Source organism: Canis lupus, chromosome 10 (assembly GCF_003254725.2).
Source record: "Canis lupus dingo isolate Sandy chromosome 10, ASM325472v2, whole genome shotgun sequence".
NCBI lineage: Eukaryota > Metazoa > Chordata > Mammalia > Carnivora > Canidae > Canis > Canis lupus.
Window position 1 is genome coordinate 22,703,194 of NC_064252.1, and position 26,567 is coordinate 22,729,760.

The following is a 26,567-nucleotide window of genomic DNA, read 5'->3' on the forward strand; positions in this document are numbered from 1 at the left end:
AGGTTTTTAGATTTGTGAAGATTGTAAATGTGGGTTCCATGGCATCTGGACTGTCCCTGTCATCCAGCAGTCCAGGCTGGCAGTGAGCACGGCTTTCATGCCTGGCTTACAGGCCTTTCTGCCCCACTAGACTGAGAACCTTGATATCAGGGACCATATTGTAGTTACAACAGGTATCTGCCCAGCAAAGTGCTTGGCATATAATAGGTGCTCAGGAAACCCTTGCTGCCCTCTCCAGACCCACCAGCTTCATTCCACAATGTGTATTAAGCACCACTCCAAGCTGGAGGTACAAGGAACAGATCAGAGCCCTGGTCACATGGTCACCTTCCAGAAAGGGAGCCAACCATGAATGTACAAGTCTCGTTTGTCAGGTGGTGGCATGTTCCATGAAGAAAAATAGGGCAGGGTGAGTGTCAGGGACCAATCGGGGTGCCGTTGTCCACAGGGCTCAGGAGATGCTCCCTGAGAGGTGACATTGGAGCAGACACGCTAAAGGGTGCAGGTATTGTGGAGAACTTCCCGAGATGCCCAAGGCAGGCTTGGCATGTCCACAGGACAGCAAGGGGGCAAAGGAGAGGAAGGAGGGCAGAGGGATTGCAGGGTTTGGGGGTCATGGCAGGATTTAGGATCAGACTCTGCGTGCAGTGGAGAGCCAGTGTAGGGAGCAGAGGAGCCCCCAGACTCTGACCTGAGCTGCAGTGGGATCACCCCGGCTGCTGTGCTAGGAGGCGGTGGCAGCAGGGGTGGGGACTGCAAGCCCCTTGGGAGCTTCTATGGAATTCGGGGAGAATTGGTGGAATGGGGAGAAGCAGGGGGGTGGGTGGAGACGGGATCTGTGTGTACACACTGGCTGTGGCAGAGGAGAGGAAGGGAGGGGCCGGGGACGAAGCCAAGGTTTGCAGAGGTGGGAAGGCCTAGGAGGAGCAGGCTGAGGACGGGGCTTGGAGGTCAAGGGTTTGACTTGGGACTTGCTTCTTGCTTGGTTTGGTGTCCAAGCGGAGGTGCCCCAAAGCCACTGCAGATGTGAGCCTGGAGCGGGTGGGAGGGCCTGGTGCTGACCGTGATTTCCCGCTAGGGAATCAGCAGCAAAGAGATGGCCTTCACCCGGAGCAAGTCCCTGGTGGTGGTGCTACTAGAGACACAGGCCCCTGCCTGCCGGATGGTGGTGCCCCCAAGAGACAGGGGCTGCACTTTAAGTTGGTCCCAGTACTATTTAGCACAGTGACTGCACATATTAGGTGCTGAATGAATGTGTGAGTGAAGATAGATCTTTCCACAAAATCCCAAAACATCTTAACTAGACACTTGAATCCTAGTGGGCCTTGCTTTGTTGTAACCTCTTAAGGCAGATCCTGGGAGATACAGGTATGAGTTCAGGGCCTCCAAAGTCACCAGACGAACCTCCAGGTGGGGGCTGTGTCAGGTACTGATGGAAATGAGGGGTGTGGGGCCACATCATCGACTTTTCAAGCCTGAGACTTAGGAAGTACATATGGCGGAAGCATGGACATCGGCCAAGACAACCAGTTCAAAGCCCGAGGGCCAGGCCCTGGCTGTATGGTCTCAGGCAACCGTAATAGTAACAGGCAACATGTTAGGGCACTTAGAAAACATGCCAGGGATTTGTATATATTACATATTCAACCCTCACCACTGCCCTAGGAAGTAGGGACTTTCCCAATTCCCATTTTATAGATGAGAAAATGGAAGTGTGGCCAGGTTAAATATCCTGCCTAAGTTTACACCAATATTAAGTGACAGAGCTGGAAACTAAGCAACCTAAGCAAACTAAGCAACCCGCCTCCAGGTGTTGGAGCATGGCCTCTAAATCACATGTTCCCTTGCAGCCTCCATGTCCTCACCTTCAGGATGGAGATGGCCGTGCCCTCGTGCCACACCACCAACAGAGCAGGTGTTCCCTGTCCTTCAGGTGCAGCAGGCATGCGATCTCAGACAGCGCTGGCTCCTCAGCTTAGTTCTCAAAAACTGAGCCCTGGCCTCTGAATGGCCCCTCGGTGTGCCATCCAGTACTGCCCTTGTTTTCCTGTAGACAAAAGTTGTCAAACATCATGAAACTTCTGTAGAAACCTTAAGAGCAAGATTTCTTTTCTGCCCCAAAAAGCTCCAGCATCCTCTTAGTTCTGGTGCTAGAAGGAGAGGTTCCATAAACACAGAAAGTGGAAGGGAGGGAAAGAAGAGCCTTTTCTTGCCCCTTTTCCTGGGCTCTATCCTAAAAGAGGGCACCGGAGAACATGGTTCATCATCTTGGAAAAACCTGTCATGCCAAGGATATTCCTGGAGGAGTGAACTCTCCGTAAAGCAGTAGTGGGAACACTGGCCCTTCCTCATTTTGGAGAGGAGCCCGTTTGTGCAGGGTTGTTAAGTGTGTGGTTGTCGGGGTTCAGAAGGAAGTGCTTTGACGTGTGCGTTTTGTTTTTAGGACCCCTACTCTGCCTTCTTTAAAATAGACACTGACAGGGATGGCATAATCAACATGCATGATCTTCACAGATTGTTACTGCACTTACTGTTCAATCTTAAAGACAAAGAATTTGAGCGTTTCCTGGGCCTTCTTGGCTTGAGACTCAGCGTCACTCTCAATTTTCGGGAATTTCGAAATCTGTGTGAGAAGAGAGCATTGAGAACAGATGACGCGCCTCAAAGACTAATCAGGTAAGAGGGCAGTGCAGCTCAGCGCCTTTGCCCACGCGAGGTCCTGCGTTCCCACCGTGCCCACGGAGGGGGTGGGGCACAGAATTGCCCCCCGTGAGCGATTATTTTGTCTTTTTTGGGGTTCAGGAAAAACCACACAAGGAATATGTGTTCAATGTAAAAATGCTAGAAAATACGGGCACAGATTAGAAGGTATAGCTGATCTAGTCCCCCATGAACGTTGTTTTGGCATTTCACCATGAATCATGCCAGTCTTCTTTCCAGGCACACAACTACAGGCATGGACTTATATTTTTTTCTTTTACAAAGCTGGGGTCAGATGTATATGCATGTTGCTCAGCCTTCCAAGACCTCTCGGCACCCTGCCTGTTGAGCTGTGGGGGGCCCGTGGGGGGCTGCTTGTCAAGAGAACACTAGTCCAGGCGCTAGCACACCAGCCCGTGCAATCCACACAATCCGTATGAATGCGGGAACCATAGAACACCTTATAGTAATTGGTGGAAACTGAGTATCACTTCAGTCTTTTCTTATGAATGTAAACATGTATACACAGTTGACCCTTGAACGACACAAGATGCTTCAACTCTGCAGGTTGACTTAGAGGTGGATTTCTTTTTTTATAAGTACCATATAGTATATAAATGTGTTTCCTCTTCCTTATGATTTTCTTAACATTTTCTCTTCCCCAGCTTACTTTATTGTAAGAATAAAGTGTATTATACATATAACATACAAAATATTGGCTAATGCATTATGTTATTGGTAAGACTATTATTAGTTAATTTGGAGGGGAGTCAAAAGTTATGCAGGGATTTCCGACTGTGTAGAGGTTGGCATGCCTCACCTCCTCACTATTCAGGGGTTGACTGTATATCTTTTTCTTTTTATAAATCTGGAGTCAGCTGTGAAACTGTTTAGGGAGATGCAAGGAACCCTCCAGCCCTTTCCCATGCAGTGCTCCACCCCCAGCCCCTGTCTGCTCCATAACAGCCTCCCTCACGGTGAGGAGGGGAGTCTGCATGTCCAGCCTGGCTAGAACTCCATTTGTCTCCTCCATTTTTCTCAGTAAGAGCACATGCCCCTTTAAGCAAGAACAGCAGTGCCAATACCATCTACCCTGTTGAGATCTATTGACTGTCAACAGGCATGAATGAAGAAGCCATTCAGCCTTGACCAATTGTTACAAGTATAATATTACTATTTTTTGAAGCATTACCATCTATTATGATAATACAGAGATGTGTTTTCTGCATGGTAGTAACATTCACTCGGCTGTTCTGCCCTTGAGGTAATCGTGGCCCACTCCTTCCACCAGGAAGGGGCTCCCTGGATTGGGGAGCCTCCAGGAGCCCCCATTGCTGGGCCAGATTGCAGGATTCTTGGCTAGGCTGCAGAGGCCCTCCGATACTGGTCTTTAATTTTTCTCTCTGAATTCGTTGGTTTTATTTTGCCTGCACTGTAAGAAAAGCCAGCCAGAAAGAAAACAACTGTAGTCTCTTTCTAAGTGAAATGATCATGTAGCATGTGAATTGGACACCTGCTTCCAATTGCCCAAGTTCTGAGGAGTTTTAATATGAGACTTGATTGCTTAACATTAAAACAATACAAAAATATCCTTCAGAAAGAATTTTCTGGAGAATGTATGCAGAATGAACCTAGACAATTTCAACCACAAAGCGCCATCTTCTCATTCAAATGACTCAGCCTTCTTATTTGTATGTATGCCTTCATTCATTAAATATTTACTGAGGGTCTGCTGTGAGCTAGATGTTGTCCCAGGATGAGATGGTGCAAGGATGAATAAGACTCCTTTTGAGGAGCCCATGGTTGAACATGAGACAGGTACAAAAGTAAAGAGCTACACTGAAATATAAGGATGTCTGAAGTGCCACAGAGATGGCTAAGCCCACTTGATGTGCACAGGAAAAGTGAGACGTCTGAGTCGGATCTTGAAGTGTGAGTAGGAGTTTGTCAGGTGCAGGCTACCAAATGGCCGGAGAACAGCATTTACAAAATCTAGAGGTGGGAATGTCCAGCACATTGGGGAAATGGGGAGAGGATCCAGGTACAAAAGTGGCATGCATGGTGGGGCATGTTGGGAGGGGAGTCCTGGAGAGGCAGGAGGGCCAGCTGAGAAGGAGCTAGAGAACCGGGCTGAAGAGTTCATCCTTTACCAGCAGACAGGAGAGGGTTTTATGCTGTGGAGGGAGGGGCTCACATTGTGCTGCAGAAAGATCCTTTAGCAGCCCCAGAGTAGTGGATGGATCTAAAGGAGGAGAGTGTGCAGCCTGAGTAGACCTCAGTGTGGCCTCCAAGGCTCTGGTGAAGATGGCTCAGAGACCCCAGTTAAGGCACTACTTTAGAAAAGCCAGACCCTCCCTTGACCAGACCCCATGCCTGTGCTTTGTGAAGACATATCCTTTAATACTCTACTACTTCACTACTACTTGACTTCCCAGATAAAGGACCCAGGTAATGGGTGGTGGGCCGAGATGTGAACCCAGGGTACCTGTTTGGAAGGGCCCCTTTCTCTGCCTAGAGACCTCACCCTCTTTCACTAACCCACCACACCAGCCTCTCTCTGCCACCAGCCAAACCTTGATCCCCTCCCTTTCTGGAAACCATCCCACCCTCTCACTGGGGCCCCTCTGCCTTCTGGGCCTTCGCTTTCCACCGACATTATCAAAACACAATACTTTTGAAAACCTTGAGGGTTATAAATTTGTTGAAGAGAGTAAGACCATCTTGTTTGTTTCACAAAACATTTTCATTTTTAGATGGATAAATACCAATTAGAATGATCGGTCCATTGGCCTGTTTCATTTTTTATATCATCTTTTCCCTTCCAATCTGTTCCCTTGTTTAAAACACACCTGCCTGTCCATTTATCTGCTGACAACCCACATCAAGTCCATTTTGGTGCGTGTGCATCATAAAAGATGGAACAACACTATCACGTGTCTCTTTAGCAAAATTAGATGCTCCAGCTTGTCACAAAATATTGTATGATCAGGTCTTTCTTGTTGAATGAGTAGGTGAATTTAAAATGCCAAATTTCCCTTTTGTTCTTGGAAATATATCATTCACTTGTCAAGTGATTTGGCTTATATGATCAGTTGCACAATCATCACTGGAATCAGTGCTGTTCTGTGTACATTTCTCTTCTGGTTCATCTGATCATCTTCTTATCTCAATTTTCTTCCCTTTGCCATTTGAGCATGAAATAAGCATTCTGAATTTCTAACGGTGATTGATGAAAAAACTAACATAACAAAGATGGTGTTGCTGTCTCCTTTTATACCTTCTCAAAAGATGCTGTTATACTTTGGGCAGCATGATCAGGAGACTAGAGAGTGATTCATTTCAATATCATGTTACCAGCTAGGCAAGTCCCCCATTTTTTGTTTTCTTAATACTGCTTTAGTCTTTTTTTTTTTTTTTTAGTATAATTGACAACAATTAATGAGTATGATTGACCATTTCTTAGGATAATGAAATAGGTCTAATTGAAATCAAGATCACTAAAGACCCTATAGTATGTATGAGGGTCAATGGACCCATATGGTATTGCAAGATAGAATGAGTTTTATCTCATAAAATAATTTTTTGTTGTTCTTTGTAAGATCTCTAAGAAAAACTGAAAGTCATGAATGTCAGTTCTTTTCTATTTCTGGATTATATAGAGTTGTCATTTCTCCCTTTAATTTTTGATATAATTCACGAAAGAGGTGATCAGGTCCTGGAGTTTCCTTTGTTGGAAAGACTTTAACCATGAATCTAATAAATTTAATGGTGAGATCATCCATGGTTTCTCTTCCTTCTTAAATGGGCTTTTGCAGTTTGTGTTTTTTCAGATATTGGTCCATTTCATCTAAGTTGTTAAATTTATGGGAATATGGTTGTTCATAGTATTCCTCCTTATTATTCTTTTAATATTGGTGGGGTCTCTAGTGATATCCCTTCTTTCATTTCTGATATTGGTAGTTGGTATCTTCTGTCCTTTTTTTCTTGATCCATTTAGCTAAAGATTTATCATTTTATTGATATTTTTAAAAGACCCCTTCTTTGTTGCAGTGATTTTGCTCTGTTGTTTTTCTGCTTATGTTTTGTTGATTTCTCCTCTTTATGACTTCCTCCTTTCTTCTTGCTTAGAGTATAGTTTGCTCTTCTATTTTCTTAAGTTTGGAAACTGAGATTTTTTTTATTCGAGTTCTTTCTTTTCTAAGAGAAACCCTAAATGCTAAATGCTATTAATTTCCCTATCAGACCTGAGTTGGCTACACCCCACAGAATTGGATATGTTACAGTTTTAATTTTCATTCAGTTAAAAATATCTGATTTCCCTAGAGACTTTCTTTTGTTCCACAATTATTTAGAAATGTGTTTTTGTCCATTTCAAAATATTTGGATAGCTTCCAGCTTTCTGTTATTGATTCCTAGTTTAATTCTGTTGTGGTCAGAAAACATACTGTGTATGATTTTAATTCTTTGACATTTGTTCAGCTTTATTTTATGACCCTAGAGATGGTCTGTGTTGGTGAGGATTCCATGAATATTTGACAAGAATGTATATTTGGCTGTCACTGGGTGGAGTGTGCTCATGAGATCAAGTTGGTTAATAGCATTCAGGTCTTCTGTGTTCTTGCTTATTTTTTATTCATTCTGTGAGTTTCTAAAAGAGAAGTGTTGAACTCTCCAACAACTGTTATGCATTTGTCTATACCTCCTTCCAGTTCTACCCACTTATGCTTCATGCATTTTGATATCTGAAAAAGATCATATATTTATATTTATCATTTCTGCTTCTCTTCCTTTATTTCTGAAGTTCTAAGTTTCTCTCTGCTGTCATTTTCCTTCCTTTGAAGAACTTCCTCCAGCAGGTCCTTTAGAGCATGTCTACTGGAGTTAAACTGTCTTAGTTTTCCTCCACAGAGAAGATCTCTCTTGCTCCTTCATTTCCTTCACAGAGAAGATCTCTCTTGCTCCTTCATTCCTAACAGAAGATCATCTTTGCTGGGTATAAAATTCTGGGTTATCACAGTTTTCAACAGCTGTTGTTCCATTGCTTTCAGGCTTCCATGGTTTGTGGTGAGAAGTCTCCAGTCATTCTGATGGTCTTGCTCCCCTCCCCCCACGTGGCACCTGTTGTCTTCCTCAAGTTGCTTTTAAGACCTTTTTTCTTTATCTTTGGTTTTGAGTAGTTTTAGTATGATGTGTTTGAGCATAACTTTCTTTATCTTTTTTTGGGTTCACCAAACTTCTTGAATCTGTAAATTCATGTTTTTCCTCAAGTTTGGGAGGGTTCCAGCTATTATTTCCTCACATTTAAAATTTTTTCAGTACCAGTCTCTCCCTCCTTCCCTTGTGGTATCTGAAAGACACGAATGTCAGACTTTCTGGTTTTGTATCACAGGTCTTTGTATTAGTCCCTGAGGCTATATTCTCTCTTTTTTTTTTCCTGTTGATCAGATTTGATTGATTTTATTCATCTGTGTTCAAGTTCAGTGACTCACTCTTCTGTCATCTGCATATGTCATTGAGCCAACTCAGTGAAATTTTTATTTCAGTTGTATTTTTTTTCAGTTCTGAAGTTTCCATTTGGCTTTTGTTGTCCCCCAGCCCTTTTTTCAAAGCTTCTATTTCTTAGCTCACAACATCTGTCTTTCCACTTAGTTCAAGGACATTTACTGTTACTTCCTGGTTATAGTAGCTGCTCTAAAATATGATAATTTCAACATCTGGGTCATTTTGGAGTTTAGTTTCTATTGCCTTTTACCTTGAAAATTGGGATTTTTCCTGGTTGTATATCGAGTGATTTTGGATTGTATCATGGACATTCTTAGTATTATATTATGATCCTCTGGCCCTGTGAAAATCCTCAGTAGTGTGTTGATATGTTTTTTATTTATTTTTTAAGCAGACAAATCAATCCAGTTAGGTTCAGACTGCAAGTCTTGACCTGCCTTCTGTGGTTTCCATGTGAATTTAGTTTCAACACCATGAGCAGGCCAGCCCATGTGTGCAGCACCCTGGGGCAAATCTTCACTACATGGCAGTCAAGTTCTCAAGGCTTCTGCTATGCTGTTTTGGATTAGTTTCTCACGTGTGCACAGCAGAGGTGAACCTGGGACTTCCTGCACAGATTTGGGCATCTCATTTTCCAGATCTCCCCTCTCTATTTTTCCCCACACTCTCCAGCCCCCAGAAAGGCCCTTATTTTTTGTTTTTATGGCTAGGAACTAGGTTGTAGCCTATCTGTACTGTATATACTTCCTATGACTGGGTCCACCCCCAGGGCAACTAAGTGAGAGAAAAAGAATAATGTGGATACCTCCAACGATCCTTGAACACAGAATGTATCTTTGGGTGAAAGAGAAGAGTTTCAGTTTTAGGACTCCACTTGGCCACTACTCCTGCTGGCCCTGTCACAAAAATGCAATATTGTAACTGGGAGTCCTTGGATCAGGACCAGGAAGGTGGAAAGAAACAAAAGAGGCATTCTACCCCCATACTCATTGTACTCCAGGACCCTCCTTCCCAGTTCTTTGGTCAAAAGAACAGGTTTTCTTTCTTTTCATTTTTGAGATTTTGTAGATTTATTTGACACAGAGAGAGAGAGAGTACAAGCAAGGAGAGAGACAGAGGGAGAGGGAGAAGCAGACTCCCTGCCGAGATCATGACCTGAGCCAAAGGCCGATGCTTCACCAACTGAGCCACCCAGGTGCCCAGAACATGCTTTCTTTTGGAACTTTTTTAGCCTGTGTGCACTACACAGTTCTAGAATTAGGATTGCCCTTAAGCCTAAGATGGGAATTTGTGTGGAAAAGAACCCGTGAAACTCACACTCTATCAGTCATTCAAGTTTTGATTTTCTTCTCCATCAGCCTCCTATTATTTACTTTTCTGTGTCTTCGGTTACTTTATGTATTCAGTCTAGAGTTTTCAGTTGTAATCAGGGGAGGAAGAGGATGGAATGTGCATACTCCATCTTACCTGGGCCCAGAGCCCCATTTCAGGACTTTAACCTGCCTGGAGTGCTAGTCCCTGAGATCACACAGCTGTCTCATCATCACTCATGCCTCAAAGAGCTGCTCCCTGGTCTTCTCAGCTGAGGATTCCCTCTCACCCATCTTCAGTTCCTGAAGTTACCCATTTCATTCATTTCCCCCATGTGTCTGCTGTAAGTTCCCACCATCGCAGCGTGAGCTCCTTGAGGACGTCAGCTCTGTCCATGTCAGTGTGTCTGTAGGCCCTAGAGCAGCATGTAGCAAGAGTTTGTATATGTTTGTGTCTGACAGACTGTGCCTTCCTGACTATCAAGTTCTAAAGAGCCAGGTAATAGGAGAGGAAATCATTGACTTTTGGAAAAGGCCATAGAAAAACCTTCTGATCTCTCTAGAGGAGATGAGTATGTAAAACGGGACAGGGAAAAAATGGATGGGAAAATTGTAGGAGTCTGACTTGAGCATGGTTACCTAAGAAAATAATCAAGACTGGGCAGCCTGAGTGGCTCAGTGGTTTAGTGCCGCCTTCAGCTCAGGGTGTGATCCTGGAAACCCGGTATTAAGTCCCACATCGGGCTCCCTGCTTCTCCCTCTGCCTGTGTCTCTGGCTCTGTGTGTGTGTGTGTGTGTGTGTGTGTGTGAGATGAATAAATAAAATCTTAAAAAAATAATTAAGATTTATGGACTCGAAGAGAAATCAGATTGGCAGGGGCTGTTTGGAGACATGTTTAAATGGTGAGATCAGTTTGGACACATTAACTTTGCAGATGTAGAATCTGCATCCTTTGGGGGAAGTTCAGGTGAGATCTCTGGGTGCAGGTTGGATTTAGGAGGAGCATAAAGGTGAAGGCAGGGGAATATGTATCATTAGGACCTACCATCCTCTTAAGGGATAACTGTGAAAATGCAACATAATCCTGCCAACCTTCCAAAACCTTCATGGTGAACTAGTGAGAGAAGATTAGACTATTTGACCCTTTGATCCCTTTCCACCCTTGAAATTCCATGATTCTGTAAAGTCCGGTAGGCAGTTGGAAAGAGATGGAACAGAAAAGGAGGTGAGGTTATCACACGAGTGGTACAGATGTGTGGGTAAATGGCATCATGGTGTGGTTAGGAACATGAGAAGGGATGACCTTTCAGAAGAGTAAATACACTTTGGGATGGAAAAAGAGGAGTGGTCAAGGATAGAGGGTAGCCAGGTAGGGAGGGGAAAGCACACTGAAGGCACACATTTGCCTGGCCCCAGGGGAGGTGTCCTCCTCCCCCTCAATGGTGTCATTTCAAGAGCAGCATGATGAAGGCAGCCGGAGAAGGGAGAGATGATTAACAGTGACACATGGAATAGAGAAGTCAGCAAAGACCCCTGGATTTGGCAAAATAGAAATAGTCGGTGAATTTAAAGACTGGGGTGGGCTCAATAAAGGCAAGTGTGCCAGCCGTAGTTTATCTGTGTACCCTCATGAGCTGGCATTTTCCAGGCCCATTCTCGTTTGGTCCATCTGAACGGTAACAAAGGAAGAGGGAAGAGACCCTGTCCAATCTGCCGCTCGTCGTCAACACGCTGCCAACTGAGTAAATGCAAGAGCTTGTGTTTGCCAAACTGTGGGAGTCACAGTTTATGTAATTCACCAAAGAAGCATGCTTAAAATAACACCTTGTCTATGTGGCACACAGGTCAGTAGCCCAGGGTAGATTTCTGGTCTAATGATGGCCACAGTGAACTAGCAGGTGGCTAGCAGGTGCTGGACACCATAGGTCATCAAGGAATGGAGGAGTTGTCTGGGACAACTGTCTGGGAGCAGCAGAATTTCTTAGAAGGGATTTGAAGGAGAAGCCACATGGAGAGCAATTATTACTGCTTACTTTGTTGATTTTAGTTGCCGTGACCTGGCTTGTGGTCTGCTTTTGAAATGCATGACAGCGTGGAACTTCCAGGAGATCCTTGTCTGGTGGGAGGAATCTGCAGGCCCCGCTTCTCCAGCCCTCACACCGAGCCTGGCACTTGCTCGCCAGCATGCTGGCGACATTGCATTTGTTCAATTGAAACAGAAATGCTAAGTGGGAATATGACCCCCAGTGTGTAAAAATCAATGGTGGCCTTCACCTCTATGAAATTTAATACTTGAGGGCACCTGGGGGGCTCAACCGGTTAAGCATCCAACTCTTGATCTCAGCTCAGGTCTTGATCGCAGGGTCGTGAGTCAAGCCCCTCATTGGGTTCCATGCTGGATGTGGAGACTACTTACAAAAAAAAAAAAAAAAGTGATATTTAATGGATCTTTTCCTACAAAGAGTGAAGCTAAAGGAGCATCAGACCTGTAGCTTCAGATGGAAGTGAAAACGGTAGTGAGAAAGCCAGCTGTGGCATCAGAGACCTGAGTTTGAATGGCTCCCAGGTACTGGCTGTGTGATTTTGGCAAATTATTTAACCCCTCTAAACCACAGCTTCCTCTTTTGCAAAGTGGGATGGTAACGCCAGCACTGCCAGGAAAACTCAGGATTCTGGGTGTCGCCTGTCACCTCACTGGTCCCTGAGTTCCTGGTGGTCATCACTACCCCCGAAACCCTCACAGTGCTACCAAGTGTCACACATGGAGGGTCATAGTCAAAGCAGCCCTTCATTGGGGATTACATAAACCTTTGACTTCCATCATTTGGAACACAAATTCCTGCATTTTCTCAACTGACAGCATAGTGGTTGACTTTAGACTTTATTTCTTATAGTCAGTTCATATGCAGAAGTATAATACTTTTTAAAGGGGCTGCATGGAGCTTGTTTGCTGTCTGTCCCCTACACTGTTTTTCTTGGGTCCCATAACAAAATTTATATGAGGATATGTCTGCATGGGCCTCGGTCAGGCGTCCCTCTTAACCACTCTTAGGCAAGATGTGCTTATCACCCACATGAATATGCCTGTGGGTATCACCTGCCTATGAATACGTGCAGGTTCCAAGTGGGGCCCCAGATGTGATCCCATTTCAGGAAACCATCTGGGTGGTGTGTGTATGGTCCGTTTTGCTGGAAGAACGTCTTGAGTGCTCTTGTATCTGCAGGGAAAATACTTCAGCTGCAGATCTGAGTGTGGAAAGCTCAGGTGCCCAGGAATGGAGTGATAGGTGCCCCCAGAGCAGAGCAATTACAGAGGAACAAGTCGGGAAGGGTTTTATAGGTTTTCATACACCTCCCTGCCTGAGTGGAAGACTACAGGGCACTTCAGCCAGCTGCAACCACAGCCCTCACTGTGGCCTAGCCCGGTGGTAAACACAGAGTGTTTTTTAAAGTGTCTTTCATGTCCATCATTCTGTGAGGAAATAAACAGAAGTTTGATCATTTTACATACTGTGAGCCCCACCTTTGCACATCAGCTGGGAGAGAGTGAGTAATGCTCCCCCGTTGTTCCTGACCTGTTGCTCAGTCTGCATTCCAATCATTCCAGTATGTGAGTTCAGAAATAAAAGTTTTTAGCTGTCTTCCTCTGAAGACACCGTTCTATTGTGTTTTTTCCCCTTCTGAGAATAAATGAGCCCTGTTTGTTTTGTGAGCTGCAGAAAAAGTTGAACAGCATTTATCTGAAAATAAACAAGGACTTATAAAATTTAAGAAGACTTTCCTAACATGCAGCTGGGGTAATAAGACTGTATTTTAAGAATTAAGTTAAACCAGATGTGAAATAACAGACTTTAGCTGTGTCTTTGAAACAAACGGGGATGGGGAACCCCTTGGGAGATTAATGAGTCCATTAAATTTAAACACGGCTATTTTTTTTTCTTTGAAGACCAAAACAGAAGGTCGCAGATTCAGAACTAGCTTGTGAACAGGCTCATCAGTATCTTGTTACCAAAGCAAAAACCAGATGGTCAGACTTATCTAAGGTAAGAAAATGATTATTTCCTTAAAAGGAAAGGGAATGTATTTCAGTGTTCCCAGATCATTGGGATGATCAAGCTGTTTAGATCCAGTCTTTGGATACCTAATCGGTGACTCTTTCTATTCTTCAAGTACTTATTCAAAATAAGTTCTCACATTCAAGGTCAACCAGTGTTTAGAAAAATGAGTAATTGTAGGACAGAAATGCCTAGCTTTAATCTCAGGTTTGGTATGAATTAAAAATTTAAGTGAAAAAAAATGACACTGTCATATTATTTTCAACACAGTTAAAAACATGCATCTTTAAGTGGTATTTCCTCCTGCCTTCCAAAATTCTAGAAAGCACATTTTGAACAAAGTGAATGCCCTCAACAGGCAGTCATGTACACTGATTCCGAGACCGGAACATAATCTAACGACGGCTGTACCCCCAGGACAGTAGAACTGAGCATGTAGGACTGGGTTCGGCCAGAAGTCTGGAATGTGGGATCATCATTTCATAATCCAGCAAGGACACAGTAACTTCACCTGAGGGAGTATCTTTAAAACCACGCCATGGAGGTATTTTCACATTATTGTGAAGAATGCCTCCACTTGGTTTCATTTGATCATTTTCTTTCTATGCCTATTTCGGCCTGTGCCCAACATGACTTCCTGTTCTATAAGTCCCGTGCCTCCCCCCAGGCTGCCTATCCCCAGTCCTCTGTCCTCAGAGTTGACTGTGGGGCCCAGGGTGGCAAATCACACAGAAACGTCCTCGCGTACCCACTGGGCAGGGCTGGCCTACCAGAGCCGTCCTCTGGGAATACAGGGCCAGCTCTGGGCTTATAAGCTGCTAGGCTGCAGCCACACAGCCATGCCAGCCGGGATGGAGAGCACACTGAATGACACCAGCCTCCTCTCCTCCCTGCTACCTCTGTCCCCTCCTCCTCTCTCTGCTCTGCTGGTGCTGCTCTCCATGGGCCCAGGGGCTCCTGGGGCCACTTCCAGGCCCTTCCCAGCTTCGTCTTGCCTCACTTTGGTTTACACAGTGTGTCTCAGGGGGGCATGTGGGTTTGTGCCACAGATTTGGTGGTAATGAAGGCCTGTCTGTTTCTCCCTCTCGGAGCCCACAGAGCAGGGCAGGTGGCAGTTAGGAGCAAAGGCAGATTATTAACAAAGCAGATGGGCACCCTGGGGAAAATGCTGGGGAGTGGCCAGAGGGCTGTAGAGGTCTTTGTTTCTGCCTTGTGGCACCCATCCTTCCTGAAATACTTCCTCCCCTGGCTCTCTAGCAGTTCTGTTGGGCCTCCTCTGCTCCCTGCCTGGGGCCTGTCCCCTCTCCAGCTGGGTGACCCCTCTCTGTCTCCATGTTCACTCCTGCAGGCACATCCTCTTCATTTGCCTTTCCACATCTTGATCCCTGTGACCTCTCAAAGTCTTCTTTATCCTTGAAGCTCTGGGGAACCCCAAGTGTGTTCAGAGGAGACATGGGGACCCAGAATGCTCTGCTGCTAAACAGTGCAGCCTCAGGTCTGTCTCTTCTGGAAACTGAGCATGCCGGGAGTGTAGGGAGGGAAGAAGACTTGAAAGGTTACAGAGGAAGAGCAATCAGAGCAGCTCCATAGGGGTACATGGAACCACTTTGTTGGGAGTCAGGGGTCACCTCCTGCCCATCCCCACACCTCTCTCTGACCCCCTGCAGGACTGAATGACCCTGCATGTCTTATTAGTATTATATTGGACATCTCTGCCACTCTCTTGATTTGATTTGAATAAAGCTCTGAAGGCATTCGTTCTAAATTCTGAACCTACGGGGAGGCGTAGATAAGGCCGGGAGCCTTCACAATGGCTGCCTGGTGGTGAGACAGGTGTTCTCTGACCACCAGCACACTCCTGTTCTTTCCTTCTGGGGTGCGGCAAAGCTGGGGCCGCGTCTCCCTTCTGCTGCATTGCTGTAGAGGATTCACCAAATGGGACCTGCAAGTATCAGAAAGGATGTAGTCTCTGGTAAAACTGCGTGGGAAACTTGAACAAGAATTCTAGGGGGATCCCTAGGTGGCGCAGCGGTTTAGCGCCTGTCTTTGGCCCAGGGCGCGATCCTGGAGACCCGGGATCGAATCCCACATCGGGCTCCCGGTGCATGGAGCCTGCTCCTCCCTCTGCCTGTGTCTCTGCCTCTCTCTCTCTCTCTCTCTCTCTCTGTGTGCCTATCATAAATAAATAAAAATTAAAAAAAAAAAAAGAATTCTAGTATTGAGCCATCCAGCCATGTTCATTCAGCTAGGGCCCCCGGTGAGCCGCTTAGCTGGGCCGGGCCAAGGATGCCTCCAGCCGGACACTCAGACACGCGCAGCCCCCATCCCATTCTGGGCGGCCTAACCTGGTCGTTTCCACCAAAATGTTTCTGGAGAATAAGTTCATTGAGTTCTTCAGCAAACACTTTGAATTAACTATGCACTGTTGTAAGGTAGTAAAGAGACTGTGACCAAAAAAGACAGGATCTCTGTCCCCAAGAGACTTGTGGTACAAATACCAATAAGGGTGCTAAAGAATTGTGTGAATTACAATTGCAGTGGCTTGTTTTTAAGCTTATTTTTTAAGTTGTGGCTCTATGATGGGATACAATGCTAATACATATTATATGTACTATAAATAATATGTATGTACATATACATGTGTGCATAATATACATGAACATATATATTTAATACACATAATAACAATGTACATGTGTAGTTAGGTGTCCCATAGTTAAGGGCATACATAGTGTCACTGTGTATCCCAAGTTGTATCCCGCACATCACCACCATCCAGATGAAGGAGGAGAACACTGTCCATGTCTTAGACGGTGCCGCACACTGTGTGTAAAGGGCCAGATAGTGACTAGCTTTGGCTCCGTGGGCCATCAGCTCCAATCCCAGCTCCTTGGCTCTACTGTGGTGGCACTTGGTAGTGTTACAATTAATCTTCCTCCTCTGTAGTGGATGTATGATGGTATTTCACTGTAGCATTAAGTAGCATGTGTGAGTTACTAATGAGAGTATCTCTTCACTTATCCCCAAGTCAGATTTCCTTTCTCCATGCAGTGCCTGCTTGTGAGTTTTCACTGGGATTGTCTGGTTATTCCTCGTTGGTCAGTAGGAGCTCGTGTTACAGTTTGGCTACTGGTCTTTTGTAAGTGATCTGTGATGCAACTGTCTTCTCCTGGTTTGTGCTCTGTGTTTCCACCCTTGTCCTGGGATATCTTTTGGTAAATAGAAGTTCTTCTTTTTGAGACATTCAGATGTGTTAACATTTCCCTGTAGGTCTTGTGCAAGTAACTGTCCCACCCAAAGTCATGAAGATGTCCTTCTAGCAGCTTTCCAGTGTAGTCTTTCACATCCTGGTCTTGAAATCCTCACTGGATGTTTCCTTTGTGTTGGGAGGCAGAGATCCACTCCCACTCTTCTATATGGAGACCCAGCTGTCTAGCCCCTGTAAAGCCCATCCTTTCCCTCACTGATCTATGGCATCACCACCATCCTGCATCAAGGCCCCTGCATGTCTCTGGGCTCCTCACTCTGTTTCACTGGTTGCTTTATCTGTCTTGGCACTGATACCACATTCTTGTAGTCACCAGAACTCAGTAATACATTTTAATTAGATGGTAGGCAAGTCCTTCCTCCTCGTTCTTTAAGAGTTTATGAATCAGTTTGTCAAGTTCCACAAAGATACGAAACTTAATGGGATATTCGTTTGGAGAGAAATAATGTCTTTACAATTTTGAGTCTTCTAGTTCGTGAACATAGTATATCTCCATTTATTTTGATATTTTTAATATCTTTCATTAAAGTTTTAGACATTTCTGTGTGGCAGTCTTACAATCATTTGTAAGATTTGTTCCTAGGACTTTCTATTTTTGACGCTATTATAAATATTACTTTTTAAATTTTGTTTTCTGTGTCTGATACATAAAAATACAGATGAGCTTGCCTATTGATATAAAATCCAGATTTCTTGCTAAATTCTCTTATTACAGTAGTTTATTTGGGGCTTCTCCCTGTACATACAGCCATGTCATCTGTGCATAATGACAGCTCTATTTCTTCCTGTCCTATTGTTACACCTTTGATTCCCTTTTCTTATTTAACCACACTGGCTGACACCTCCAGTACAATGTTGAAGAGAGAGCAGCAGGGATAGCACCTTGTTCCTGATCTTAAAGAGAATGTCTCCACCTTCACCATCGGGTGTGATGTTTGCAGAAGACTTTGTACACGTGCCACTGTATCTACTCCACAGCTTTGTTAGAAGGGTCAAACGCACTATTATGTGCAAACAGATTAAGTCAGTGTTGAGTACGCGAGTTACCTGCTGGTCTGTGGGCCTCTTAAATGGCTGACAAATCCCCAGATGCCTTTTGCACCCCTTGGGGTCATTTAGAAGGTACCATGTCATCTTGTCACAACAGCTGGGTCTTCTGCACCTCGTCCCCCTCATACGGTCAGAGAGCCCAATCCATTGTCAGGATGAACACCTCAGGCAGCATGGGCTACAGTCTCATGCTCTGCTTGACCCTTATTTCTCATAGTTTTTGAACCCAGGTTGTTGATCAGGAAAAGAATCCAGATCACACACCTGAGACTACTTATTACTGGGAAACAAGTCCCTTTGACTATGTGATACTTGATCACGTTTTGCTCTGTCGCCTTCTTTATGGGAATGATGAGGGTATCTGGAACTTTGATTTAAAAAGGGTACCCGAGGTGATGGGCACTGAGGGGGGGGCACTTGATGGGATGAGCACTGGGTCTTATTCTGTATGTTGGCAAAATGAACACCAATAAAAAATAAATTTATAAAAAAAAAAGGGTACCCGAGCAGGTAGACGGGGAGAGAAATGTTTTATATTGTTCCAGTTATTGGCTATTGACAATCCTCTGGACTGCCATGAACACATTTTATATGTTACTAAATGTTGTCGTGTTCTAGAATTTTATAGAAACTGATAATGAGGGCAATGGCATCCTTCGGCGGCGGGATATAAAGAATGCGCTCTATGGATTTGATATTCCTCTGACACCGAGGGAATTTGAAAAGCTCTGGATGAGGTAAGTGGAATCTGAGGGTGGGCTCCCTTCCATCCCAACAATCCCGGGTTGCCAGCTGTAGGAAATTCAGTGCCAGCCTTGCATTGCTACTTGGAGGTGAGGTGCGGGGTCCAGAAAGGTTTCCTCTTGATTGTGTCTATCCTGTATCCTTGCTCCCCCGAGGAAGCCTTGGAAAAAGAGTCTGGTCTTTGGGAACATGGAGGATCAGGGTAAACACTCCCCACCAATATCAGACTTGAGAGGTTGTCATTTGCAAGGGACCAGGAGTTCAAGGCCAAACTGAATCACTCTCCAAAGACGTCATCCTAATACAGCAGCTCAGCAGACAGAGCCACAACAGCTAAGGGGAGAAGCAGTCTCTCCCCATTGCCCAAAGATGGAACTCAGTATCGCACAACTGTTTCATAGATACGTAATTTGTTGAAAGAAAATAACCAAACTTTCAGCAACTTGGAGTAGTTTCCCGAGGGTCTCTTAAACTGAAAATAATATCTAACATTGGTTACATTTCTCAGAATGTATTTTAGATTTAGCTGTTTTGGATGAGGCCCCCAGTTGCAATATTCCCCACGTAGGTGTCTGAGTTTCAAAGTACACTAACAATGCGGTCCATTTCCAAGTTCCAGATCCATCTTTGAATTACCTCCGTCTTCATGATGTATTCGCTGCTGCCCGCATCCCCCCAGGACGGCACACCAGGATTGTGCATCCTCTCAGGGGCAAGCTTACGGAGCAGCTCGTGTAATTTTTTAGCTTTTCATCTGTTCAAAGTGGAAGGCTGAAATGTTGGCCGAGTTTAGAATTAGGTGGGCTGTTTTGTGTCTAATTTAGAAAAGCAACTTGAAGTTCTTACAGAATCCTTATTTTTTTAAGATCAGTTCCAACACAGGGCCAATTTAGGCTCCTTATTCATATTCTCTTTCAGTAGATTAAATGAGTAGGTCCCACTGAGTAACCAAAAGGTTGGGGTACACTGGCACACATACGGGCGTCCCACTCTGCAGGCTTTTTGGATGATGCAGAGGTGACTGTGTGGTCCCAATAGTCAGGGACCTGTCGGGGGGCACAAGCAGGAATCCAGATGCTGGGGCACAGTGTCACCTATGATAAATGCCAGAGTAGGAAACACAGCAAGGGGAATGGGAGATAAAAGCGGGAATGCCGGGGGCCATAGAGGAGCTGGAAGCTGTCATGGCAGGAATGAGGTTGGAATGGTTCCAGGGGGCCGGAGGGGAAGGAGGACTGTCTGACCCATGGGACAGTCGGGGAGGCATTCCATAAGCCCCGGCCTGGGGCTCTCAGGGTGAGAAAGGAGGAGCAAGGCTATCACGGCCCCATGGTCCTAGTTTTCAGGCATCATTAGCCAGGAAGCTGGGAAGAGTGAAGGCTGAGTGGAGTCACCGTGTCACCCTGCCATGCTTTAGGAAGATGAGTCAGGAAACTCATCTCCCCAGGCCCATCCAGAGAAGGGATAGGTGGGCCCAGGGAGACTGTTGTCTCCATCAGGGTAGGGCAGGATGAGCTCCTGAGCTGGGCGCAGGCCATAGGAAAGAGGACTGTTGGAGCCAAGTATCCCCCTTGAGGGCTCCCATGTAGAGAAGAGGACACTCACTTGTCTTTTTGAAGGTGGGATAGAGCACATGTCCATTTAAATGAGAGTGAGATACTCCCTGTTGCTTTTGGCCAACGTTCCTGAATACATTTCTCGACATTATTAAATGTACACATGTCACATGTCCTATGCTGAAAACTGTGAGGTCAGAATTTTATCTGTGTTTGCTCAGCTGACTGCACCCCATGGATGGTGAGGGGTTAAGAGGGAGAGCTCAGCCACCATGCATGTGGTTGTGGCTCCTGCCTCCATCCTTACAGCTGTGTGGCCTCTATCAAGTTACTCAACCTCTCTGTGCTTCCCTCTGCTCTAAATTTGTTAGAATGGTGTGTTGGTTAGGGTAGCCTCGCTGCAGTAACAAACGAGGCCAGCATCTCAGGGGCTAGCCCCAGTAATGTCTTGATCTCATGTGGGTGTTGGGGGATGTGCCAAATCATTCAGGGACCAGGAGTCCCACCACCCTCTGGAGCTTTTATGTCTACCTGCAGAGAAAGGGAAAGAGCACAGAGGACCATGTGGTCAGCCTTGTAGAGACTAGGCCTGGAAATGTGGCTGTCACTCTGCCCACATTCTGTTGGCCAGAGTTCCTTCCCATGGCTGTTCCCACCTGCGAGGGAGTCTGGGAAAAGCAGCATGGATATGTGTCCAGGGACAGAAAGAAACGGTGACAGGGAAACCCATGACGGCATCTGGCACATGTGGAATTACCTCCAAGGGAGAAGCAAGAGGGATATTTGAAACAAAGGAAATTAGGAATGTACATACCAGTGTCTGGGCAGGAAAGCAGAAACCACTCGAATATTTCTTCACGCAGTGTCTGGTAACGAAGATGTCAGAGGGCCGGAAGTCTGAAGGGGGAATGTGGTCTTACTCAGAGGCTAGAGGCTGCAGCCCCATGGGCTCGAAGAGTAAGAGAGGAGGGGGGGTCACTGCTCCCCAGCGTGGGACTGGAGGGCGAAAGAGAAACAGGGTAATTCTTGGAGGTCAAGAAGATGTGTCCACCCCAACGCTGCCTCAGAATCTGCTAGAAGCTCAGCCACTGTGCGCTGCACAGCCATGGCAGGAGGCACCACTGCAAACAGCCTGCGCTGCCCTCTTTCCCCTTCTGACTGGGCACACCTCCCTGAGAGCAGCCCAGTACGTAACTCAAAAGATGTGCTGAAGGATGAGCATGGGGTTGAGAGCTACCAGGTGAACATCCGGCTAATGGGCAAAGGAAGGTGTCACGTTGCAGGACTGCAGAATAACCTGGGTGCCCGGGATGCAGGCAGCCTGGGATGGGCAGGAGAGCAGACTTCGGTGTCCGCCGAACCGAATTGTAAAGGTCAGGACAAGGTAGGGACCCTATCCTAAGGCCAGGTGTATAGTAGGGATGGACCTAGGCAGGCCTGCATTCTAGAAAGATCACTCTGGCCACAGGGAGGAGGATGACTTGCAGGACACTGGGTGGGAGACACAGAGATAAATTAGGGACTGTCTTCAGTGGTCCAAGTGAGAAGTGAGAGCTTTCCTGGCAATGCAGTGAGGACTGGGAAGGAGGTGACAGGTGTGAGAGAGTTAGGAAGAGCATGCGAGCCTTCAGCAGCCTAGAAGGAGAGGCTGTGTGAGGAGATCAGATGCTCCAGCAGAAATTGGGAAGACAACCTGAGGCAGATGAGGGGCTTGCAGTTAAGGGCTGTGCTCTGAGCAAGAGCTGCACCTGGTCCCATGGCACTCCACACTGAGCGGTGTGACCACGGGCCAGTGGCTCACCTTCTCTGGGCTTCAGTCATCGATCAAGTGTGATGGCAGTGGGGACCAAATAATAGATGCAGAGTACCTGGCATACAGAAGCATAAAAATTGGTAGCGGAAAAATCATATAGATTTGAAATTCTTTTCCAATTGCACATACTCATTTTAAGAGTCTCAGAAAATCCAGAAAAGCATCAAGGGAAAGAAAAGACAACAACGAAGAGGCCGTAACCCACTCAGCAGACGGAATAAATGGTGACCTGGTGGTGAGGCTTTCCCACCCATTTTCTCCACATTCCCATGATCTCAGCTGATCCTCACCCCCATTCACCCTGGCCTGTGCCCCGCAGCCGCTCCGTGTTTGCTGGCGACGGCAGGTGCCACGTCCACCTGCGGTCTCCCTGACAATGGGAGGCACGTTCTCCCCCGGGGAACTAGGAGGTCGGGGGCGGCTGGGACCCACATGACACACTCCGCCAGCTGCGGGGGTCTGCTCGTCAGAATAGGAAAGCCCTCTAAAGTGGGTGGGCAGGCAGGAGTAGACAAATAACATTCTGCTCTTCAGAAAATATAAAATTAAAAACTAGGGTAGAATATAGAATATAGTCAGGAAAGAATAGCATCCATTATTCACTCCAGATTTATTAAGCACCTGTGAAGTGCACCGTTTTAGAGGCTCAGATTAGTCTGGAGGGTCTAGTTTATGCTGTGGAAGTAAATTAATGAATTAACCCCCACATCTCAGTGGCGCAGCACACCAGTGTTTCCTTTCTCACTCACCCAGTGTCTCCAGCATGTTTACCAGCTCTCCTGGACGATTCTCTTCCAAGTTGTGGTTTGAGGAGCCGGCCAACTTCCAGTTTGTGGCTTCGTGGGGCTCTGGGGGGGGCACCTAGGAGCTGCAGGATCGCGGGGGCGTGGGTGGGCTCCCGCCCCAGGGTGACAGCCTCCCGCCGGGGGGGGCCCGGGGCTGGCCCTCAGCCCCACTAACCTCACGGGGGCCTGCCGGATCCCGGCACTGCACCCCCCCCCGCCGCCCGATCTGCACAGTGTGAAGCGAGCCGTGCCGTAGGCTGGTTTATCAAGGATTAAAGGAACAAAATGTTCCAGCCTGAGGGAGGCTGGTGTGAAGAGGAACCTGCTCACTGAAGCCAAATCAGGATCTGTGAGGATGAGATTTCGGGAGCGGGTGTTTGGTGTGGTTTGGGAGAGCTTGCTAAGAATGAACTCCATGATGAAAGTGTATTCATTCATTTCTTCATTCATCTGAGCAATCACAAAGCAGGAATTTGGGGGGACTTTCTAAGTTGCTGGGGTTCCAGAGACGAGGTTCCAGAGACTTTTCCCAGTCTCAGGCTGCTCACAGCTCGGCAGGGAGGGTAAGCACGGAACATGATGGTGCGGGCCGTGGGAGCTTCGTGGGTGTTCAGGGAGGGGTCCGCCCCCACCGCTCCAGAGATGCGACGCCTGAGCTGGGTCTTAATAAACAGTCATCATCCAGAGGTAGGGAGGCGCATCCCAGGGGGCAGAGGCCCAGAGCCCAGAGGCGGGGATGTCTGAGAGGGGAGAGGAAGGACACTGTCCACCAGCACAGAGCCTGAGATCCAGAGCCTGTCCGGCCCGGGGACCACTGGCACCAGGGTGCCCGACAGGCCTGCCCAGGGCCCCGCCGTGGGAGCCACTCCCTCGGGGACGTGTTCAGCATGCGGAAGACCTTCTGTAGCCTCATTTCATCAGACAGAGTTCAACTGTTTTGGATTTAAAACAGACTTTGCTGAAAACCATGAAGACAATGAATTCTAAAAACGCACAGAAGGCTAGCATAGGAAGGCAAGTCTCCAAATTAACAGTGTACGGTTAGTTGCCTAAAGCCAGCTAACCAAGTGGACTTGATAGAAAGTTTTTTGGGGGAGAATTGGTCCCCAGTGTTTGCACACTTTTTGATATGGTAGGTAAGCTGTATCTCGGTATTCCAACATAAAAAGAAGAGACTGTGCAAAGATACCTGTGCCGTATGCACCCACTCGTGGGAAGAAGCCCTGAAGTCACCAGGAAGCTTGATCATCTGCATGGACTCAGAGGCACCTGGTGAGAGCCGGCTGGGCGCCGTGCTGTGGGACACCCAGACAAGGAGAACCCCCAGGTGGGAAAGGACTTAGAAGGGTCCATGAGTTGGTCTTCAGGTTAGAAGACACTATTGGACACAGTAGCAGGGAAGGGGTTTTGGAAGCCCTCAGGGAGCACTGGCTGGGTAGGCTCCTAGCTCCTAAGAGAGCTTTTCAGGATCCAAGTTGTCTGGTACTCCAGTGGGCGGCCTCTGACGGAGTGCGGTCCCCCTCCTGACATAACCGAGGCCAGACCACCACTCACTGGGGGGCACGGGGAAGGAGTCACGGCCCTGGAGGGCCCCAGAACCTGTGACTCCACCAGGACTTGCTGAACATGCCGAGGCCAGCTCAGGCAGGGGGACACTGTACCGGGGGTGGGGTGGGGATATGAGCCATCGGACCACCCTCACAGGTGACACCTATGAGGATTCTGTATGGCCCAAGCCACAGAAGGTGTCATGTCTCCTTCTGCTGCCTGGCCTGCGTCATCAGTGAGGCTGACCCCAGACCCTCCAACTCTTGGGTCAGAGGTGGTGGAAGGTAGGTCTGTCACTGATGTAATGATCACGTGTCTCAGCTGAGCATAAAGGACTGAGACTTCAAGGGAAGCAAAGCAGTCCACAAATCCTGTGCATAACTGAATTGCTGGATGTACAATAAATGGGCAGAGTAATCTGATTATATCATAAATTAGTGGCCATTGCCACATGCAAATGCAAACTTTTATGGGTCCTCTGTTTATGTGCACATTTTTCCTGGCACATCTGTTGCCGAGCCATTTTAAAATTCAACCTTTATAGGCAAGTTGATTTTTTAAAATGTTACACAAAGGATTATATAATGAAGGGTGAGGTTATGTAAGCTGAATTAACTCTCTTATTATTCACATTCATAACAATATTTTAGTTGCAATTGTGCAATCTGGTCCTCTGTTCCTTTGCGATGAGAATAGAATGTTTATGATCTTTATTAATGAAGTAATTAAGAAGTGTCTTTTCATTCAGTTCAAGTGTCATGATTTAGAGTTTGTTGTCAGTAATCTCTTGTGCGTAACATGCCAGGATGGCAGCGCGTCCTTAGGAACACACGTCCTTCGCATGCATTAGCTCAGCAGACAAGTATTGATAACAAAGCTTTGTGAGGCCTGTTGCTGGGCCCTGGGAGTTTGTTTTAACACAGCCTGGTTGCTCATGGTTGCTCCTCAAGAAACTTGCTGTGCAGCAGGGAGCGAAGGCATGTTCTAAAATGTGGTTGAGCCTTTGGGTGGTGAATAGCAGCCACAAACACCAGCACTCACTGGGTGCCAGGCCCTGGTCCAAGCCCCTGTGTGCATTTACCCATCGATCCTCACCATGGCCCAGAGAAATCCAGAGGAAGGTTGAAATGGAGCACTTTTGACTTAGGAAGGGGGATGGGGGGGTCATTCTGCCTACCATTCTTTCAGGAGCCCCCCTGTAGGAATAGGGAGCCTTGGTGAGCTTTATTCAAGGGGTGTCTTGACCAGAGTTGCTGCAGAGTTACTACATCGCTCTGCTTGGCCCAGGGTAGTCAGGCCTGAGGCAGTTCAGGGGGAGAAGCATGGCCCTGGGATCACTGGAGGAGCTCAGGGGTGGCACTCCTTCCCCTTCTTAGGGACATTGATGGAAAATAAACCACCCTTTCTGCAGCTCGAATCTTATCACCAGCATCAGGAAGAGCTGTTTGCTAGAGCCCCTTGTTCCACCTGGAGCATCACAACCCTGGAACCACAGGACATGCCTTGGCAGCCAGAGACCCCACAGGCCTTCTTTTGTGGGTGTGTCACCTTGTTTTGTTTTAGAAACCAAATTCACTCCGGGGGGGGGGGGGGGGGGGGCGGGCGTTGCAAGTACTAAAGTTACAGTAACAACAGACACCTGGGAAGGCCCCAGACCGTTTCACAAATATAGTAAGAGCATCAATCAGGGCACTGACCTGAGATGTTAGGTCTAGGAAGGCCTTCAGTGGCTCACAGATGAGGGACCAGAGCCCCAGAGTGGCCCGAAGGCCTTGCCAGAGTCTCAGGGCCTGTGAGTGTGGCTTTGACTTGGAGTCCTCCACCCTGTGCTGCCTCACAATCGCCCAAGCGGAATCTCCTTATTTGTAGGATAGAGTACCTGATAACAACGGTCTGGATGCTGATAGGGAGGCTGGAAGTCAGACCCCCGGCAGAAGAAAGCCGGGAGCTGCAGAGGTGTAGGGCACAGAAGTCACGAGCAGGGGAGAGGGAGGGCCCCCCACCCTCTGTAGACACCTCAGGGAACAGCCCACTTGGCCCTGGGGAAGGGTGGATGGCATGCCAACTCCCAGGGTGCTCTTGAGGGTTGTTTGTTTTTTAAAGATTTTTATACATTCATGAGAGACACAGAGAGAGAGGCAGGCTCCCATGGGGACCCCGATGCGGGACTCTATCCTGGACCCGGGATCACACCCTGAGCCAGAGGCAGATGCTCAACTGCTGAGCCCCGCCGGC

General features: G+C 47.0%; 1 protein-coding gene and 1 long non-coding RNA gene across 20 annotated transcripts in view; one reads left to right on the forward strand and one right to left on the reverse strand.

Moving 5' to 3' along the window:
- Nucleotides 1-23,113, reverse strand: part of LOC112666369 (uncharacterized) — a 37,330-nt gene extending 14,217 nt beyond the window's left edge. For 8 of the 13 annotated variants that reach the window (XR_007413721.1, XR_004819301.2, XR_004819303.1 and 5 more), the window contains exons 1-5: nt 22,749-23,113; nt 21,988-22,054; nt 21,001-21,182; nt 2,532-2,623; nt 1,866-2,047 (exon numbers count right to left, since the gene is read on the reverse strand). This is a non-coding gene — a long non-coding RNA (uncharacterized LOC112666369). Of the gene's footprint in view, nt 1-1,865; nt 2,048-2,531; nt 19,725-21,000; nt 21,183-21,987; nt 22,055-22,748 lie in introns of all 13 variants that reach the window. The other 5 variants (XR_007413715.1, XR_007413719.1, XR_007413722.1 and 2 more) reach the window with 5 other exon arrangements.
- The window catches only part of EFCAB6 (EF-hand calcium binding domain 6), a 234,292-nt gene that overhangs the window by 150,239 nt on the left and 57,486 nt on the right, over nt 1-26,567 (forward strand). For all 7 annotated transcript variants that reach the window (XM_049115749.1, XM_035721765.2, XM_035721766.2 and 4 more), the window contains 3 exons: nt 2,444-2,676; nt 13,460-13,556; nt 18,505-18,623. In XM_049115749.1, coding sequence (XP_048971706.1) covers nt 2,444-2,676; nt 13,460-13,556; nt 18,505-18,623 — 449 coding nt within the window. The remainder of the gene's footprint in view (nt 1-2,443; nt 2,677-13,459; nt 13,557-18,504; nt 18,624-26,567) is intronic.